This window comes from Hermetia illucens, chromosome 1, assembly GCF_905115235.1.
Source record: "Hermetia illucens chromosome 1, iHerIll2.2.curated.20191125, whole genome shotgun sequence".
Classification (NCBI taxonomy): domain Eukaryota; kingdom Metazoa; phylum Arthropoda; class Insecta; order Diptera; family Stratiomyidae; genus Hermetia; species Hermetia illucens.
This window is the reverse complement of record NC_051849.1, coordinates 77,104,647-77,125,158: the sequence shown is the minus strand read 5'-3', so window position 1 is coordinate 77,125,158 and position 20,512 is coordinate 77,104,647. Positions and strand designations below refer to the sequence as shown.

Sequence of the window (20,512 nt, the reverse complement as noted above, 5' to 3'; positions counted from 1 at the left end):
CGCATGGGTCTGGTCGATGCTCTAAACCACTCATACATTCCCCAATACTAGAATAGGGAAGGAGGGCCGAAATGGACAACGCCAAATTGTACCTTAATTGCTTTAACTAACGTAGTGAAGTATGAATATATAGTTAAGTTTTGCATTCACTATAGAATCACCATTTTGCATATATTACAAAACATTGAAAATCAATTCCACTATTCTGAAAAGTTTCGCATAATTTCCGGCGAAAGACTTCAACCGCAGAACAATAAATTTCCACCGCATTTCACATCGACGTGAAAGTTCAGTTCTTCCTGGTTTCAGATAGTACATATTCAATGAACCACAATTTGCAGTGCTCCCACTATTTCTCTGAGCTTTAGGGATGTTGGGTTTTTTTCACGACCAAAGTTCCCAACCCATCATTACTATCATCATCTAACATTCAGACCGACATTCGAACACAATTTGCACAATTTTCTCTCAATTTACGCTTGGTGCAAATTAATATTCCGACGACCGCAAATTATGGCCGATGGCGAATTTTTGACTGTGGTTTTTGCAACACAATATATCAGCAGTTTCGGATTTTAAATCGTCCAATTCAGGATATGATCGAATGAGTAATGCAATTTCTCTTACCGGCGTAGGGTAGATCAAGGTGAAGTGGCGGGTCTGTAATCCTGGGGCATTTGTGTCCTGGAATGGTTTTCTTGTCTGACGAAGCAAAGTTCGAAGGAGATTGTGGCTAGTCGTACTTGTTCTCCCTTGCCTTTCCCTTGTCCTTCGCATATATCAAAATTTCCAATTATTCATTTCTTGGAATAATTTTTACCTTTCACTCATTGTCCCGTAAACCGTTCGGGATAACAATTTGCATGAAACTTAACCAGATCCCATGATGAATGTGATGCGATATACATAACATCGGTAGTGATGACGATGGTGATGGATGATGATAGTGGTAATGGTGATGATGATGGAATTGCTATTAATGCTGGTTTTCTTTTTGGATAGCGAGTGCATAATACGTAGCTAACGCCAGTGTGTGGTTCTAGTTTGGTATTCAAATAGAAATCAAGCCCCGGAACTCATCACGTTTTTGCCCCAAATGGTGAGAGTATTGTATATGATGCTGGGAAGATTGATAGAATTCACTGGATGTATGCAAATTGCAGTCATTTTTGTGGCATAAACAATTTTCACTATTTTGCATTTAACCGTGTCTCAAGGGGGAAAGCAAGAATGAGGGATTTGGTACATGCACAATATGGAAATGAACATTTTTCTGTGGTTTTCAGGGTAATTTTAAATAAATTCGAAGCTTATATGTATTCATGCACGTTTATTAGGAGTCACATCAGTGCTAAACACACACTGAAAAATACATTTCTGCAGCTGGAGAAAATAAGCCTTGTCCTTAATTGACTGACTTTTTGCAATATTAAATATCCATAAAGCATACTTTAATCTCCACTCACTTTGAAATAAAGCATCATATCTTCAGAAATATCAAATCGAAATTCTGGTGCATATAACAACTGTTGAAGTGTCTGCCCACTCCACCATTCATTTTGCGCCGAACTCAACAAATTCTACAAATGATGTAATAAAGAACAATACTCCCCCTTCCTCTCCGAACTTTCATCCATCAAATATTTACTTTCGTATCTTTCTGTTATTTATATCTGCTGCAAACTCATACAATTTCAACAAAACAAATCGAAAAACAATTTCACGCTTATGAACATCATTTCCTTTTCTTCTACATCTAATTCACAGGTAATGGTCGACTGTAAAATCTCCTGGAAGCTGAAGGAATAAAACAACAATCACCTGAGAGCAAACGGTATCCTAACAACGACTACCATAGTCATAAACTTCTATCGGGAAGCAATAAGAAACTGACGTCCTTTATTGTTATCCTGTCTACAGTTCGGGATACAGGATACGTTGCCGAGAGGAGCAAAGCATCCTACCCGGAACAGTAAATTTTAAGATTCACACCGGCGATAAAACTGGGAAAAAAACGAATATCGGACCATAAAAATTCGTGAAAGGAAAGAAAAGGGACGAAACCCTTGGTTCGCGATTTCATTAGTAGAAAGTCTAGCAAAATGTCGGAAAATTAACGCTTCGGTCGAATTTAAAGAATAGATCGGGAAACGGTTGAACTTTTCACTTTTCTGCAGTTTATTTCACTAGCGGCAGGAGCTAATCTAAGGGCTCAGTAATGTGCGGTGGAAATGAAGTAGCCACTTCCATTATTTTATCTTTAATCCTATGAAGAATGACTTCAATCTCAAGGCTGTGCTGCTCATTCTAAGACCCGGTTCATATGGAAATGCTTCCCATGGAGTGAGTTTTCCAAAAAAATCGTTATTTTATAATGCCCGTATAAGTGTTCGTATGTGACTAGTGTTTGTGTTGGTTTCGGTGTCGATAATTGGTGACCACCGTGTTTAACAATGCCCCTAAATTGGACGGATCGATTTCTTGTGCATCAGCGAGGGCCGCGGCAGTACTTACAGCAACAACACAAGCAACCCAACAAACGGCAGCATCTTAGCATCAAATCCAATTTTATTTTTCTCATATTTTGGATTTATTGCGTTGCACCAGCATATGGTAAGTTAGACAGTATTTTGAGATTTCTTTAAAACTTGATTTAAGACGCGTTACAGTCTAGGATATATGAATTTGAACTGCATTTTTTAGTAAGTTTGAAATCTTGCTGCGGATCATTGTAAACCGGTCGTGATTCATAAGGTTCAAGAAATTTTCACTCCTTCTCTATTGTTCTGGATGGCTTAAGTTTTAGAGATTTGTAATAATTTGGCGCTACGAGATAGATATATGATCATGGTCAACCACGACGGCAGAGTTATTCCAAAATTCAAAGAAATGGCGAATTTGGCGGTACAGCTCCGCCTGCATCTAAATGCAGCTCAGGATTTTGGGGGAGAAACCTTTCGACATTTCAATCCTTCCGACATCATTATAAAAAATTTCACGTATCCCTTAACTCGCGCGTGTCAAAAAGCGCAGAACCGTATTAGAAAACTCGGCGTTCACCCTAGCAGCCTTAGTAGATAATCTAATCAGACGTTAATACCAACAGACCGAATCATATCTTAAGCTTAATTTTTTTGCTGAGGATTTCCTGGGATGCACTGTATACTTACTTCTTCTGCTGACACAGCAGACAAGCTGTGTGGTCGGCTATGTTGCGAGCTTGGTTGGATTTTCGTCCTGTTGCATTAACCTGCGCAGACCGGGAGCCGTACTACCCGGAAAGTTGAAAATTAATCAATGTATGACGGGTCTTATCTAATCTCATCTAATCTAACAATCCTTCCTCCCTTAAAGAATTGTTGAACTTATTTACAGCATGGTCTGTCTGTCATTAGCTGCGGAAGTCATCGCACCAATCTTGGATGCAGTCTCGAATCAGTTCAGTTATCTAATGGCTCCTTAAACTGTTGACGAATGGCCTTACGAAAGGATTAAGGTAATTCCAACATCATTCTCCTGCTTTACCTCTGCTTGTGTTCATGAGTATTCATCAGCTCGCAATTCCACTGTAGGGTTGAGTTTACCCATGCTTTCACACGGGACACTAGCTAATTAACAAGTCGGGGAACCGGAAGCTGGGCGCTTCAGGTATGAAAGGTTTTGTTTGCTTCTTCTGTGAGTATATTTGAGTGTGGAACTTCAGATTTTGTACGTAGCTCGTTATTTATATGCATTTAACATGTCAGATTTAGTACTTCGGGTTGTAAATTTACACGGTAAGGACAACTTTGAGCTACTGTATCTTTGTTACTTATGGTACGATTTTGATCAAACTTGGGGACAAAATGCCTCATATTTCATATTTATACTACTACCAACTTTCATAATTCTAGGATAAACTTAAGGGGGGTTTTACTCAATTTTTCCAAAAATATGATGATATACTATTATTAACTTAATTTGAGCAGACATCTATATGTAGAGTGTTTTGAGACCTGGGCACCATATAGAAGCAGCTTCATGAATTTTTTCAGATTTTTCGGTTGTGTAGTTTCTGAGAATGGATCCGTTGGTGTGTCATTACAAGTCAACTCCCAAGATGGTGCGAACACGATTCGTAGAAATGCTGTGCTTGACGTTTTAAGGGCGTCTCCTGATCCTCCAATGCGGTCGTGTCCGCAAAAAAAGTCAAACTTATGTTTATCGTCAAGTTCGTAAAAATTATGGAAGCTACGTCTGTTTTCATGTTTGGTCGTCAATTGTGTCTGCTTCAAGGCTGATGTTGCGTCGCCTGATGCAATAGATGCATGTTCATATTCCAGTTCATCGATCTCGCTCGAGCGAAATCAACTTCTCGTGAGACTATGTATTCTGTGTAGAAGGATCAATCTAACACACAGGATCTTTCCTTATGGTCTCATCCACAGTCAATTAGCGGAGGCTCTGCAGAGTTCAGCTCGCTGAGAATATGAAAATAGGACTTTAAAATAGAAATTAATCTAATGGAAAAAAAACTATCAAGTTTGTTAAAAGATAATAAATATATGTAAAAATTATTTAATAGAACAGAAGAAAACTAAATTGTAAATGACTCCTTTTTCGTTAATGAAATTGGAAGACTCCTTTCACCTAATGTTCAACCCGTCTGCCCTCAACCGATAGAAAACACAGTTCATTAGTGCAGGAGAAACATCTAATAAATTGCTCTTCATTGCAGAATATAAAATAACTAATTCAGACAAAGGAGGATCGCCAAAATTATATCGCCCTTATTTGCAATCAGAGAACAGCATTGAACATTGTGGGCGGAATTAACACAGTTTTAGCCGACTGTCCCTATATTAGATCAAGTTTCCATGTCGCCCGTCGCCTTGCTTCAACAAAGAAAAAAATTTTTAAAGTTTTCAAATAAATGAACGAAGGGACTGTCATTTCACATAAAGCAAGGAAAAGACGGCAATACGTTACATGGTTTAGCCACAAAGGCTGTTAATGGGGAGACTTCTGCCAGGCAACCATGTAGACGATAGGCGCCAAAACGATCAAAAGAAGCAACGAGCTCTTCTGGTATGCTACTAAAGGATAGAAACTGATGTGACATTCCAAAACGTTGTTGGGAGCAGGAGACAGCTATCTGCTACAGACTCAATCAGTTGGACCCCACGTTGAGCACTATTTATAATGACTTGGACAGGTTGACCATAGTCAAACATGAGGGGAGAATTATCCCAGAATCTAAAGAAAAGCAGCAAATTTGAACGTGAAATGCTGTTTTTATATGAAAATTCCATGTGTTCTTTAACCGATGCATGAGTCCGACTCAGAAACTGAGATCTAAAAAAGGATATCGCGCCGGATTAAAAAACACTGCAAACGCCAAACTAAAACTGAAAATATAAAAACAACTCAACTACGCACGTGGTCGTAATTCTTGTGGCACCTTGCGGTTTACCGTAACCTACCTTGTACTTTTCACATAGCATCTTTTTATTATAAAACCTTTTTCATCGAATAGCTTTACGGTACGTTATTTAAGTTATTGCCAAACAAATCCTATTTACTACACCGCCACAAGGGAGATGATGCTAGGCGATGCAGGATTAAAGTGAAAACTGCTAGTGAAAGTCCCTGAAGGATACCAGCTCCACCTTAAGCTTTTCGCTGGCCCGAAAACTCGATGAAATAAGAATTCCTTCGACTTGAACCATATTCTCTCATCCTGCTTCGTACAATAATGACAATCGTACTCTCGATTGTCAGTAACGGTTAGAGGTTTTGCTATGCTTAGCTCATTCTTTCTCCAGCGATGAAAATGGTTTGTTATTCCCCTGGTGGGAAGTTTTCACCACGAGAGTGTGGATTGGTCCATTATGTAGTGGGAGGCCGTTCCGTGTTCTTCCATGCAGATCCTGCATATTTGGTCTTCATTAAATGTGCATTCCCATTGTAATCAGGTGTTGCCAAAGAGAACTGTGACCATTTATTAGTATCACCAAAGTCTGCGTATATTATCAATTGGCTATGCCTGTGGCGTACCATATCTCAGGTCAATAGGATGATTACTTAAGTTCACAGTCTCATATGATTCTCAAAGGTGCAACTTTAATTAAATCGTTAATTCCAAGAGAAATAGTCTTTAGGATATATTTTTTCAAATTTATTCGCTCTTTTATTACAATCAATACCTGTGTGCCCTGCTATGGCTTTTGATGACAGCGGAATATTGCAGAGAATCTCAATGTTACTGCGTTTCTAACGCATCCGTAGATTCTTCCTGACACACAGGTTTATAACCTGCACCTCAATCTGACTAAAAGTGATATGCTAACCTACAGATGGTAACATGTCGTGCTTCGGCCTCATTCTCTGCTTCTCAGTCCTAGTCCTTTCTTCCTGAATTATCGTAGAATTAACTTTGGAATCGAAGCAATATATGAGTGACGTAAAATGACTACCCATCTCCAGGGTTTGGAATTAAGACTAAAATGGTGTTTCTGCAATGCCGGTCTGCTTCCTTTTATCCCGAGGTCCAGGGGTGGCTAGGACAACAGGAAATCGGCGGACCTTTTGAGCGATTGCAGACGATACTAATTCTCCATAAGTTTTTTCGGAATTTTTTTTAAACAGTCTCACTTAAAAAAATATATCAATTTTTAATTTAATCTACAGTATCCTTCGTGGTCTATTACACGTGCAAGGGTCTGGCAACAACCAAATCCCCTTTTTGTAAAATTCAAAACGTCGATGTGTTGTCGAAAGCACGTACTGCATCATGCACACTATGACAGCTGTCCCTCCGTGGTTTTCTGTCATTCTGCCTTAATTTTCGAGACCATCTAATGTAGCCCCATTTTATCAAATTTTTCTGATTGGTAACCATACTGTTTCTGTGCAAGGCGCAGAATATTAGTCACTTCTCTACACTCTTTCTAGTGAATTAACAAGGAAGGAGGTGAGGAGTCCGGACTCGCGAAAGATCACCTTAACCTGATCCCAAGGGGCGGGCGTACAACCTAGTGCAATAAGTTCTCTATAGTCTTTAAGTGGATGCTACTCTCTCTACAGTCTCTCTCTCTATAGAACCAACTACACCCCGTCGCGTATTCCTGAGTCGAGGATTGGTTTGAGGGTACCCCATTCATTTCCGCGTTTGGTTTTCCGCTAGGTTTTGCTCTTTGTTAATTTTTTTCGTGGTGGTAGTCCAGCGAATACAGTGATAGTTCTCGGCCCACGCGTCCAGTTATATCAATGGATACTAAAGCCTTGTTACTCTGGGGGATCGCCCATTTACCCCAGAAGGTGATTCGCCCCAAGTGATATGCACCCATTGGCACTTGGCACCCAACAATTAGGCTTTGGATTTTCCTTGTCTTGACAGTATCGATCAAAAATTCTAGAAAAATTCTATACTAGCTGGAAAGCAATTAATTGTCTCGAGAACTCCCAACTGGCAAAGTGCTCACAGGTTCCATTGAACAAAATGATTGGAGTTGTCCATTACAAATGGCAACTAATAATCTGTAATCAACATTCCCAAACATTGCAAAATATCTCACACATTCAGGGAGTTCTACAATTCTTGTCAATGCTGAAACTCTCCTTCCAAGCTAGCTGTATGGGCATGTAAACAAGCGTAAAGACCTAAACCAGATTCCAGCAGAAGTCAATACTTATCGTCTATGCGCTGTCTAATTCGGGCATGTACACATGCTACCTTGCATAAAAGACGCTATGCTGTTCGTCCTTATGTAGTTTTTTTCACTATAGTGTGGCATTAGCTAGAACTGTGCAAAGCAGATTACTGGGGATTCCTCTTCTAACCCGCAACATCGGTAATGGCGAGTTAGCAAGGTCCTCTATAGGATAGTAATCCTGTACCTGTTTACATTCGGATGACCCAAAATCTCTCACAATTGGATCCTGTTATAGGAGGACGAAATCCTTCCTGACTTATCGCAAGAGATTTCCCCATTAGCTTCCGTCGGTGAAGAATACTATATCATAACCTTGCAACACATCGCTGGTATTCCACTCTACCTTAGTTGAAAAGCCCATGTAAAAATTCCGTTTGAAGCTCGGTTTGCGTCTGGTGTAATCCATTGCGAATGCCGGGTTCCCAAGGTATTTTGTCTAGGATGTTACTATGGCCCCGCGGCTTCGCAGAAGTGCATTGAGGGTATCAGCCCTACAAGACTGTAGAGCCCTAGTGGTACACGAATCCTTTGAATACTATGACCTATCCTATCCTATGACCATGTCTGCGCAAATTCAGAAAAATGTCCTTAACCAAAAACCTCATTTCCATACAAAGGTTCTCTTGCATGCATAGACGACTATGCAGGCCTTCTCGACCCTCAGCGTTATGTTTTCTTTGGATTTTTGCAGAGCACACATATTGCAGGCCGCGCCCACAGATTTGCAGTGCGTCCTACATTATTTACCGCACAATGGAGAGAAACATCCCTGACACCAATATCAGCAAGAGGTCGGCATACGTCTACTACCTCTAGAACTGCATACGTCAGCAGCATCGCAACAGAGAAATGGCGTCGATGTAGGGTTTTGGTCAAGTGATTAGCTCCAGAACTTTGGATTATCCTGGTTCTTGGCATGGATACTATAAAATGTGCAAAACACCTCTCGAATCCTTTTCTGATTAGTCTTAATGGCTCTAATACTAACATTGTTGAATGCTTCCCCGATCTCTAGGAAGGCAACTAGGCTATATTACCTGTTGGCTAACAACCACTCAACCGTGTTAATTACCTCATGAAGGGGGATTTCAATGGATTCGCCTTTAAGGTAGACATGCTGAGATTTGAGGAAAGGCCACCTCTCCAAGATTGTCCTTAAGTGAAGGACAGACCCTAGGGTTTTCAAAGATGAGAAAGGTGAGCTTAATTGGCCGAAAACCTTTTGCACCTGGCTGCTTTTGGTATGAAAACGACACGTGGGCATCTCCAGTTAATGACAAATATTTAAATCAAATCAACGATTGAATACTGAAAGTTCGATTTTGTTTGGCACTGTATAATATTCACAGGCTACAACAGCCTTCGCCAACCACAGGATTCTGAAAAATGCTGGTTTATTGTGAACACATAGGCAATCGCATTTTAATTGTGTCTTCATACCTAAACATGTGAACCGCTTAACGGAACGAATGGTTCTCAGAGTTTTGTGTGGTCGTTTTTCATGTTCATTTCTCTTTTCTTCCAAATATTATTAAAATTTATTATAATCTAATGGAAGAATTCGAGGGCATCGAGTCAGTTGATTTTTTCCCTTTAATGTTTCTGGTCGTATCAAAAATCTACTTCAAGAAAAGAATTATGAGCTATTGCCAAGGCAGGGGTCCGAATCCGTATTAATCCCATTATCCGTAGTTTTATTTCTTTTCCGTCCAACAAATTCTTGGTTTCGACTATCGATCTAAAGTTATTTGAGTTGCTATCAATTATACTATCCAAGTAGAACATCTTCACCTTTTAGCATTGTATATACACATTAAAATCTCGATTAAAATCCGAATTTATTTAGACATTTAACAGATACATTAATCACACCGCCACCAAGATAGCGAGTGCTTGGTTGATCCGCCTGAAGATCCGCTGAGGAAGAAATGACCAACAGCTGGCTAGAATTCTGTATTGGCTGGGAAATGATTAATATTTTATTTGAACTGCGGAGAGAGTTCAGATTAATGAACTTGAATAATAATAGACAACTAGGAAATTGTGCTTATATGACTGAATATCTTTGCGTCTGGATGGAGGAACCTCGAATCCGTTTGTGCAATTTCATGCAGCAAGTCAATAAAGTTAAATAGTAATGGCTGGGAGTACCACCCATGGAGACAACTGAAATATGAGAGATGGGAACTTTTAAACGGAAGGAATAGCCACAATTAAAAATAATTGAAGAAGATTTTTGCCGCTTCGAAATATACTATTGAAGCTGATTGTGGAAAATGCACAAAGGCTTGTTGGGAGAAGTTGGTTTTCATCCCCGAGATGCTCCACAATGAAGAAAGTAGGTGGTCTAGCCAGGAATATCTTGTTTCACTGTCGAACTTATTTATGTGTTTGTATCCCTCGTTAGTGAGTATTCAAAACGAAAACCAGATTCCGGGTTGTTTGTATTCATTATATTCTCAAAATCCTTTCATATCAAAGATTTTCTCCACAACATCGTAAATATTTTTCACTCTTCTCGCGCATTCCACCACTCAATCCAAAACACTTGCAATAATTCACTCAAATTATTTCAATTCATCACATCCACTTTTGATGATCCGAGAACATGTTGAGATGCCATGTCGCGCATATGTTCGGCTGGGGTCTGGGATATTAATAAACTTTTCAAAAAGGAATTTTCACTCATATGTTAGGTTGACATGCTATCAAAAAGTTGATTCTTTTCGGATAGTGACGGCTTTTCAAGATGAAATGGATCCCTCGCAATCAGGCTTTTCTCCCTCGCTGTGTACCGACATGAACCCATATCGAATTTTAGGATGTGGAGTGAATGGTGAGGTTGGTGTAGCCTAAACAGAAAAGTTGTGTAAATTGAACAACACACGGACGTAATGTAGTAGAAATTTTCATGTAATAGTCCATTGAGCCCCATTTCGATTTTCCACACAAGAATGTTAAGAGTGAAGGCCAGGCAGACCGTTGAGAGCAGCTGTGCCCATTTGTTAGCCGGAGTTTGGAGCCTTCATGGAAGTTATTGTAGTGAGAGCCCAGAGCAAAGGGTTTTAAATGTTTGATGTATTTATTTTTGCTAGGAGCATGGTTTTACGGTGGTGTAGCCTCTGGTGGTGAGACTGTAACCCTTTAGGGTAATTTCACTTTCGGTGTTTTCGTAGTACATAGAAATACGATACCATGTAGACCAAAGCCATGGTTATTTGCCGCTAATCCCAGATACACAGATCGGTTATTCCGTCAACTGGAATATTTTCTTCCAAACTTTTCCGAAAAACTCATTCCCTCTTCAGCAATCACTTTACGTTTCACCTAACATTTGGTCACGCTGAAATAATTTTACTGAATTCCGTCTTCTTTCTGATTTTACTTTATCATTTATTGCCAGACTGCGACACCATAAATAACTACTTGAATGCAACATCATCCTACCATTAGATATAGATACGTCCTAATCTGCTGAGAGAAAGTGATATATTCCGGGCAAATGGAATGATGGCCATTTGTTGTAGTCTATCAACCCTGACGAGAATATCTACACGGATGGCATGACTTCAAAGGCTTTCAGGTCGGAATGCGGTTTGTTTTATATGACGACACAGTGCAATTACCATGCAGCTTTATAGTACACAGTGCGCTGAGTGCATCGTACGTGTCCATTAGCGTCATGAACAAGGTATGCAGTGTGTAAAGGATAAACCACCTGAAGACAAATAAATTAACGAATGAACAGCGAGAACCGCGAGAGTACCGCTGAATCGATTGCCGGCGTATATTTGCGGCTTTATTTTCTTATTATGTAGTCTGCGCTTGTCGTCCGGATGCTAGAATGTTGATTTAATGGAATGCAATCCGTGAGTTTAGCTCGGTAGCATATGAGGATATTAATGCAGGGATTTTTCTCGTGTGTGGCATCCATTTGCTTGATGATTCAATTAAGAGTTGATTTGGTGAAGTTCTGCATTTCTCAGGATTGTGGAGAATATACCTTGTTTTGATTTTTGATGATTAGTGCTGCAGAAAATAGTCCCCCTAAATCGTTATCCGCTTCATAATTATCCATTATACGATGAGTGAAATGATAAATGTTGGTGATTTCCTTTGTAACTCTGAAAAGGTCATATGTATTCAGCGAAATCAGATTGTCTTTCTCATCTACGCATCGCTTTTATGTATTATACAATAAAGTTTATGAAATATTTATGAAAGCAGGGAACTACAAATCTACGAACGTGGAGGGTTTCAGTTTGGTGTTCGAACTGGACGCAAAATACCTAAAAGTGCTCGGAGACAATCAGCATATGCTCCTCCACTGATTCCTGGATAGATTGAAATTGAATCATATCAGAAAACTGTAGAGAATGATCTTCATTTTGAGAGCGAAAAACTATGGTGGTCTTCGCCTCATACAAAACAGATCACATTGCATTATTTTCGGTACGCTTTCTCACAAGGGAAGTGGGTGCGGAGTGCATACAGTGGCGGAACCCCCGTCTAGATGCTCGCACTGGCGAAGGAGCTACCTATAGAGTAAGCCCTACCTATTAGTAACTTCACCTATACCTTTTACGGAAGAAAAGGAATCCAGAAACGTAAAAAGAATTGACTTGATTTCAGGTTCTGTAATCGAGTTTACGCAACCTGAAGATCGCAAACCAGTGAAGGTTTTAAGTGGAAAAGAGAAGAATGCTCTGCCTGATGAGATGAAATCCTTCATAAATGAGGACAAGGACACTGCTGCACCTCGAAACGCAGCAATTCTCAAAGAAATCAAACACGAGGGGATTGACCCTCCGACGATACGGTGTTCGCAAAACCTAGTTTACCTTCGATCGTGTCATACGCTTTTAACTATTTTGTTTACACATTAGAGTAAACTTATGACGAAGAACAGAAGGTTGGCCAAATTAACCTGCAGCATGCCAAAGCCTCCTCTTATTTGCTGGCTGATAAAGCTGTTGAATTGACCTTATATTCTTGTGGTGCAGGACATGACTGCGAACATAGGGTGCGCCTCTTCGTTTGTTGTACCGTGAAGAACTGAAGTGATTGACCTAAAAATCTATACTTCAAAGGTGTTAGCGTTGATTACATACTGGCGGGACCTAGACGAAGTTTCACTGTCGTATCACTGACAGGCGAAGAGTCTGCAATACAAAGACGGAATCTTAAGAAAACTATCCAATCCGTTCAATGAACTTCTTGGCAATGAAGTTCAGTTCCCTAGACGACTAGACTCTAGAAGGTGATTCGGAAACTCCGAATCGCCCACATTTAAAATGCTATGAAGAGGCTCGTATTATTTCCTGAGGCAAAAGCGGTCAAAGAATTCCTCGGTACAATCGAGAACTAGAAAAGGATTGGTTAAACTTTCGGAAATCACATCGTGAATGTAAGAGGCTCGTTATGCGTTCGAAACGAGACTTCTTAAAACCGTACTGTGAGAAACTGGGTTGCGAAAGAAAGACTTCAAGGCTTGTAGAATCCTTAAAAGAGATGAGTCGGCCAAGTTGGATTGTCTTAGAAAATCGGATGATATTTTCACAAACTCCAGACATGAATCAATACATAAGCTGTTGGAAGTGCACCATACGGGGTGAGAAAAGTGGAAGGGGGAGTGTTGGTGGCTCACCAAGTAAGTTTTGCAAGCGGAATATGGGCACTACTGGAGCGGCTTGATACTAATGAAAAAGTGATTGCCTGAACACATCAAGGCACCTGGCATGGATAGCATCTACCCAGCAATACTTTGGAGGGTATAGAGAACTTGCAACGACTGCTAAGAAATATTTTTTTAGCATGACTTGCTTCGGGCTATGTAAGTTGAGGTAGTCTTCATACCGAAGCCTGGGAAAGATGGTTATTCAAATCCGAAAAACTTCATTCAGATCAGCTTGACATTATTCTTGCAGAAGGTGCTAAGCTTGACACTCACTAAATAGAAATCAACATACTTAGCAGCCTGGAAAGTCTTGTTGTCCTGTCCTGATCTACATTCTTTGGTGTCAGAAGTATAGGATGTAATTCTGAAAAGTGAGCACGTAAAGAGAGTGCTCGTGGACATTGCAGGGGCGTTTGACTAAGCATCCTTCCAAAAACTTTACGCTGATGGCAAAGAGAATGGTGATACTTTAGTTAAGTGGATTTATGCTACGCCAAAGCAGAGATTGCTGTATGCTGAAGTGGATGCCCTAACAGCAGAAATAACAAACGGCTGCCAAATTTTTCAATACACGCTTGTGCTGATGACGTGGCTGTGCTAGCTGTTGCTCGGAATTTCGGAATGGTGTGTAGAAATATTCAATGCGCCGTTGATTTTATCTGCCATTATCTAAACATGTCAGGAAACCGGAAGCTGGACGCTTTATATACGAAAGGTTTCGTGTATTTCTTAGTACGTAGCACATAATACATGCATATATTGTGTGAGAGTTTCTACTTTCGGGTGATATTGGCATTCATAGTCTTGAATTTGCAAAGATGCAACAGCTTTGATGTACTATAACTTTGTTTGAACTTAAGGGGGGTTTTGCAGCCAATTACTAACAATGATAGTAATATACTATTATTAACTTCATTTGAACTGATATCGGTATGCAAGGTATTTCGGAGCCCAGGCACGATATAGTGGCAGCCTCCTAATTTTTTCATATCTTTCGGTTGGGTAGTTTCTGAGAATGACCCTCTTAAAGAAATTATCACTTTCAACTCCCCGCACTCCCCACCTTCCCAACAAATGTCAAAACTAAGACCGGTTTCGAAAAGTAGTAACCGAGACCTCTAATTTGATACACCCCTATTTTGCATGTTTGGGGACCCTTAAATTCAACGTAAAAGGATATAACTCGTTGTATGCGTGAGCGTTCACATTTTCCACGTTTCTACGAAATTTGGTGCCAGTCGCTATAACCGTCTCCGAGAAAAATGGGTCTGACGGACACACACGGTTTTACATAAAACCTTAAAAAGGATAAAACTGAACCCTCCGAAGAAATTAAATATCTAAGAGTTATTCTAGATAAGAAACTTATTTGGACCAAATATGTAGAGGTAAATATGAACCGAGCTTTCACAACCTATGGGTTGTACAGACAGACGTTTACCTCAACACTGGGACATAGTCCTCATGTGGTAATGTGGATATTCATCGCTATCATTTGGGTGATGTTTGCTTATGCGTCCCTAATGTGGTGGGTTAAGATGAGTCAAACAAATTTTCACTATAAACTGGCCACACTGCAAAGAACTTTGTATCTGGACATTACCGGTACCATGAGCAGAACATCCGGCATAGCTCTAGATGCATTGCTCAATTTGCAGCCTTTGGATATATTTATTCAAAGCACTACAATGAGAGCAGGTTAGAACAGGGAAACAAAGAAAGTGAGAGGGCACAGACCATTGGAAGAATTATTAGGAGAACTGTTCTTACAATGCCTTCCGATTCTCGGGGCCCATACATCCCTTTCGTCGAAGGTATGAAGTTACGCTGAAACATAGAGAAAACTGGGAAGTCCCTGATGAATTCGTGGCAGGATGTACGGAAGTCTTCTACACCGACAGCTCAAAAGTAGAACAGTGTTTTACGCATTCTGACTGGCCATAATTCATTAGTTGGACATATGTTCAGAATAACAATTATACAAGATGATATGTGTCTTATCCTGTGATGGGGAAGCAGGGACATTTTTTATATGAGTGCACCACCTGGGGACGCACCAGACATCAGATTTTTGCTGTTGATATATTCCAGTTGCAACGGGTAGCATCGCATCCACTGGGATATTTCGTTAGATGGGTCGAGAACAATGCGCCACTACTGTCTGAGTGCTGAGAGGCTATGCTTCTTCTCCACCGAATCCCGATTTGTCATGGATGTTTGTATTCATCCTTGTGTTTACTCGCTGTGGTAGGCTTATCACTTGCGCAGCATTAAGTGTGGTGGTAGTAAAACTGAACTGAACGGCATAAGTGAATAGGAAACATACAATTTCGTCGAGAGGCATTTGACGAGGTTATAATAGGGTTCGTTGGCAACTTTTGTCCTTTCAAGTATAGCCGTTTTCATTAACAACCATCGGATTAAGGTATTATATTTAGAACCTTTGAGATGTTCAAGTTCCAACTGAAAAGTTTTGAAGAATCTATCTTACTACCGGACTTCAAAACTCCAGGTATTTCATTTCGGTTTCGTTACTCTTAAGTACACTCCTAGGACTGCTTTTCCGTACCGCAGAACATGTTGCTAACGTTTGGAGCATATTCGAATACTACAGGAAGGCCTTCCAACCAGTTCTTCAAGGGATCAACACCTCTATGCAAGTCACGCGAAGTATAACATCAAATTAAAAAGTAGTTTTGAAATCTTATTTTTCCCTTACTTTAGATAAAATATTAAATAAAATTCTTTAGAATTCTCAGTATTTTTCTGGCAGAAATTTATGCCATAGATGAGTCTGCCTTTTTTGCTATTATAACCAATAGTCCTGAGGCTATCACGGCGCATGGTTTGAGAATGCCTTAATAAATTGAAAACGCTTTGGCACCTACAATAAAGATAAAGAAGTAGTGACACTACTTAATTGATAAAACCCTCTTTTATAGACCCTTAAGGAGATCATGATTATGATGATGAGGGAGGAAGAGGAATGGTTTGGAGCAACTAGACAATAAAACAAAACGATCCTAAGATATTTTAAACATCAGTAGGAAAGGCCCTAGAATCATGGTGCAATACTTCCGGGTAGTGACCACCTGGGGGAACTAGAAATATCTGCCAACACTATCTGCAGACTATGTGAGGAGAGGAATGAAATCTCCATACATAATCTTAGACAATGCTCAAAACTTGCGCAAAGTATATTAACGCATCTAGGAGAATACTTAATACAAGATGCTAGTCCTAAAAGCAATCTAGAAACATATGAGGTGCGTCTGCAGGGCACTAATGTGACAAGTACTGGTGGATCAAACGCAGAAACCAGGCTGCTCGTTGTCGTTCCGCGATTATTTTAAGAAGTATCTCTTCAAAAGCGGGGAGCTCTCAAATACTTTGTTTAAAACTTACACCTTGTCTTGAGCACAGATGAGATAATTTCTTTTCAAATAGGGTAAGCTGCCTTTATTTGCATGTTTCACTCGAAATATAATTTTGCCGGATATTATACGGTTAAGCATTGTGTTCAAGTATTTTTTTCAATCCATTTTATGGCTACACTTCGGGACGTAACTGAGATAAAGTCAATTCGCTGGCGCGTTTCTAAAGGCCTTTCTCGCCCGATTAGCGAGATACTCCCCCGACGCCGATTCACAGGTGGTTCGCAAAGTTCAAAAATATAAATTCATTTTTTTTATCATGGCCCTCATGATCCTCGCCCACCTGATTACATGTCTGAACAAGGTGTCATCGGGTTATTTACCACAATCACATAGAAAGCAGTCTTATCAATTTTGAAAGATTCCTTTGGTGGATGGCACTTTATTATTATTAAATTGCTCCATATTTTGGAGTGAAATTTCGATATGAATATACTGTGTGAATATACTCACTTCATTGCTGTTTAAATTTGAGACAAAACACAGAGAGATGTAGGTGTTTTTGGACTTTATAATGGAGCCAAATTAGCGACTTTCTTACGATACGTGATTGAAGTTCACTGCTTGTGTTTCTGTCATGAAAATGCTAAATAATATTATACTAGGCAAGGAAATCGGCACTACGCTTGATTAAAGATTGTGCTCCTTCAACACAACTATAGTATATCGGTCAACTTTATAATCGCCAACGGTATCAGTATTTCAGGATAACCATCATCTTTCGGTTCGGAAACCCGTTTCCTCGCTTCCATCTGTGTGTGGGAACAAAGGGAGTCATGTCTAAGAGGACCTCTAAGAATGTCGTTAGGCATATTCTCATGGTCCTACTGATGTTAAGATAAGAAATTCTTCCAAGTATATATAACTTCTTCACCGTTTTACTGAGATGTATTCTATCAACTTAGACTACCGCACCATGAGAAGTCACTGATCGTATCATACCTATGAATCAGCCACCAGAATTTTAAGGTTTTGTGTGAAACGAAACCTTATTAGAATCGATTCAACGTCTATCTGTCTGTCATACTCGATTTATTCGAAAACGGTCTGTGAATCCCTCTAAGAATGTAGCAAGTGACACCATTTTCTGTTGAGTTTAAGAGGGGCTCCCCATACATGCGTAAGGTAGGCGTACAGTTTTTTTTCACGGAATATAGTCATGTGGGATATCAAATAAAAGGATTTGATTAGTATTTTTCCAACATGATTTTATTTCTGGGGGCTCGAAATATATGCTCCCAATAGTGTAAGAGGTCTCATTCTCAGAACCTATCCAACCGAAAAATCTGAAAAAAATCACAATGGTGCATCTCTACAAATCTAGGCCTTAAAATAAATCCCATATTGATAATTGCACAAATACAGTTGATAATAGCATATTATCATATCTTAGAAATTCTTAACAACCATAATATTGGAAATTGAAGGTAATTGTGCTCGAAAATTGTCTTAGTGGCCTTAAAGAGATAAAAGAGGCTCTCAACATCTCTTATGAACGAGACGGGTTTATGAATACGAACTGGAAACTGCCGAACAGTTTAGCAAACAGCGTGCTAAAAATGAGCCGAGATTGAAAAAGAATACTTCAAAATCAGTTAAAAATCAAGGCGGTGTTCACCGTTCACCATGATTTAATCTCAGCTTGCCAAACAGTCAATTTTGGCCATTTGCAGCACTTACATGATGAATTTGTCAATATATATTTCACGAACTTTTCATCGCGATTATACACCATCACATTCCAGCCTGATAATGACTGAATTTTTGGCCAAGTACAGAGAAAAAGTCATTGCTCAGCCACTCTATTCCTTGGATTGGATTGGATTCCTTGTGACTTTTTTCTACATTCAAATATCCTGTCCCGGGAAAAAGCCATGGGTCGGTTGAGGGCATAAGAAATCATTAATGGCAATAAATGCCATCCTGGCCGAGATCTATAGAAAAATTAGATAAGCCCTTGTCATGCTTACTTGTCTTGACTTAAAAGCCTGCAATAATCTGATTATTGCTGTCATAACAGTACATTCACTCCATCATTCCATTAACCACAACGATTTCATTAGCCCCTTTGAGGGGAATGCATACAAAACCATTATAAACCAATACTTATGTTTTTTTCAGTGCTAATTTCAATTTCGGAAATATGAAAAAATAGTGAAACTCCAGGTCTGAGGAATAAAGCCTGGGAGGAAGGACAGTCATTAAATTTTTGTTAAAAAAGTGGTGAATTGGCTAGGTAGGGTGTTGAGAGATGAATACTGATATCCTTTTCTCGCCTTAATGATAGTTTGCTGGAAAGTATCCTATCACGTTTTTATATTTTTGTGAAAAGTATTTTAAAGCAGAGGCAACAAAAATTATCGGCGGTACGTTTCAACGAAAGCAATGTTGAATGAAGCTATGTTCTATAATAAACCATATATATTTCAGCAAGTCTCTCCATCAGTTCATAATGCCAAAACAACTCAACAGTGACTTGAAAATTGTGGTCAGTTTTGGAGGGTATGATCTGTGGAAGGAGGCGTCATATTCTACATAACAACAATCTGCTGTCGCTGAAGCAGCCGTTTTAGCACCATGGAACATGGCCTGACAGTCTATACTCAGGCAAATAGTGGCTATTTCAGATAATTTTTATTTACTTTGTAGTTTAAAAATTATAGAAAATATAAAAAACAGCAGATTTTTGGGATCGAAAATCGTGCAATAATATTTACAAAACAACTGGCATGTCCATGTTTCAAAGAAAAATCCTGATTTTTTCGTTCATCCGGGCAGAGGCCTCATCACTTCCTGAACAGCGTCATGGAAAGCGGCTGCGGATATTGATTGTGCTGAATGTATTATTTCAAAAACCCGACATGGGTATGAATTATAACAACCGATAACCTTTAATTTGAGCTCTTACTGACCTCAGCCTAGCCAACAATTATTTCTGTCTGTGGACAGAGTAGTCCTGAATCCGTCATCCATTTGATGGCGGATCACACTAATTGAAGGAGCAATATACTTCTTCCTGTTAGTGTGCAGACCATTCTTTTTTTGAACATATATCCAATTTTTCAAAATATGTTTGAAGCTGCTCCTTATAAGCTAGCTAGTATAGACGCGACTCGGGACCACAGAAATGGTATTTTTCGTGTTCATTTCTTTGTAGATTGCTGGGGATCCACATAGTCTACAATGAGACTGTGTGCCAGTTTCGTCAATACATACTTAATGTTGGGCAAGTGATATGTTAGGTCTAAGGCAATGAAATCGCAACACCAAGAATACAAATATTCGTGACGGACCAGGATTCGAACGCGATGAAAAACCTGAGAATCTGACGTTTAGCCATTTCAGCATCATATTATTGTGGCGTTGGTATTCACAGCATATATAATGAGTCTAAAATGGCATCCCACTGCCTACTCTTTCAATAACCTTGTCCACTTTTTGCTTTTTTTTTGGATTCTTGGAGTTAACAGATTAAATTCCTCGCATATCGCCCTATTAACCTTTCGGCAACCATAATAATTCTAACTAATAAATGCTAAGTTAAGTTATGATGGTCCTACAAGGACGTCGCACATTTGTAGGTTCTGAGATCCTCTATGCAGAATATAGGACCGCAATCATGCTTCTGTACTATCGCAGTCGGTTTAAAAAAATATGCTGGATCCTTTTCAGGATATTGCGAGAAGCGTTCATTCATAAATATCTTA

At 39.5% G+C, this 20,512-nt stretch overlaps 1 protein-coding gene across 7 annotated transcripts in view; it reads left to right on the top strand.

Moving 5' to 3' along the window:
* Positions 1 to 20,512, top strand: part of LOC119658370 (roundabout homolog 2) — a 278,873-nt gene that overhangs the window by 72,917 nt on the left and 185,444 nt on the right. For all 7 annotated transcript variants that reach the window (XR_005250224.1, XM_038065742.1, XM_038065734.1 and 4 more), the window contains one exon: positions 1,768 to 2,613. Coding sequence is in view for 6 of the 7 variants with exons in the window: in XM_038065742.1 (XP_037921670.1) it covers positions 2,454 to 2,613 (160 nt within the window). In the remaining variant the exon portion in view is untranslated. The remainder of the gene's footprint in view (positions 1 to 1,767; positions 2,614 to 20,512) is intronic.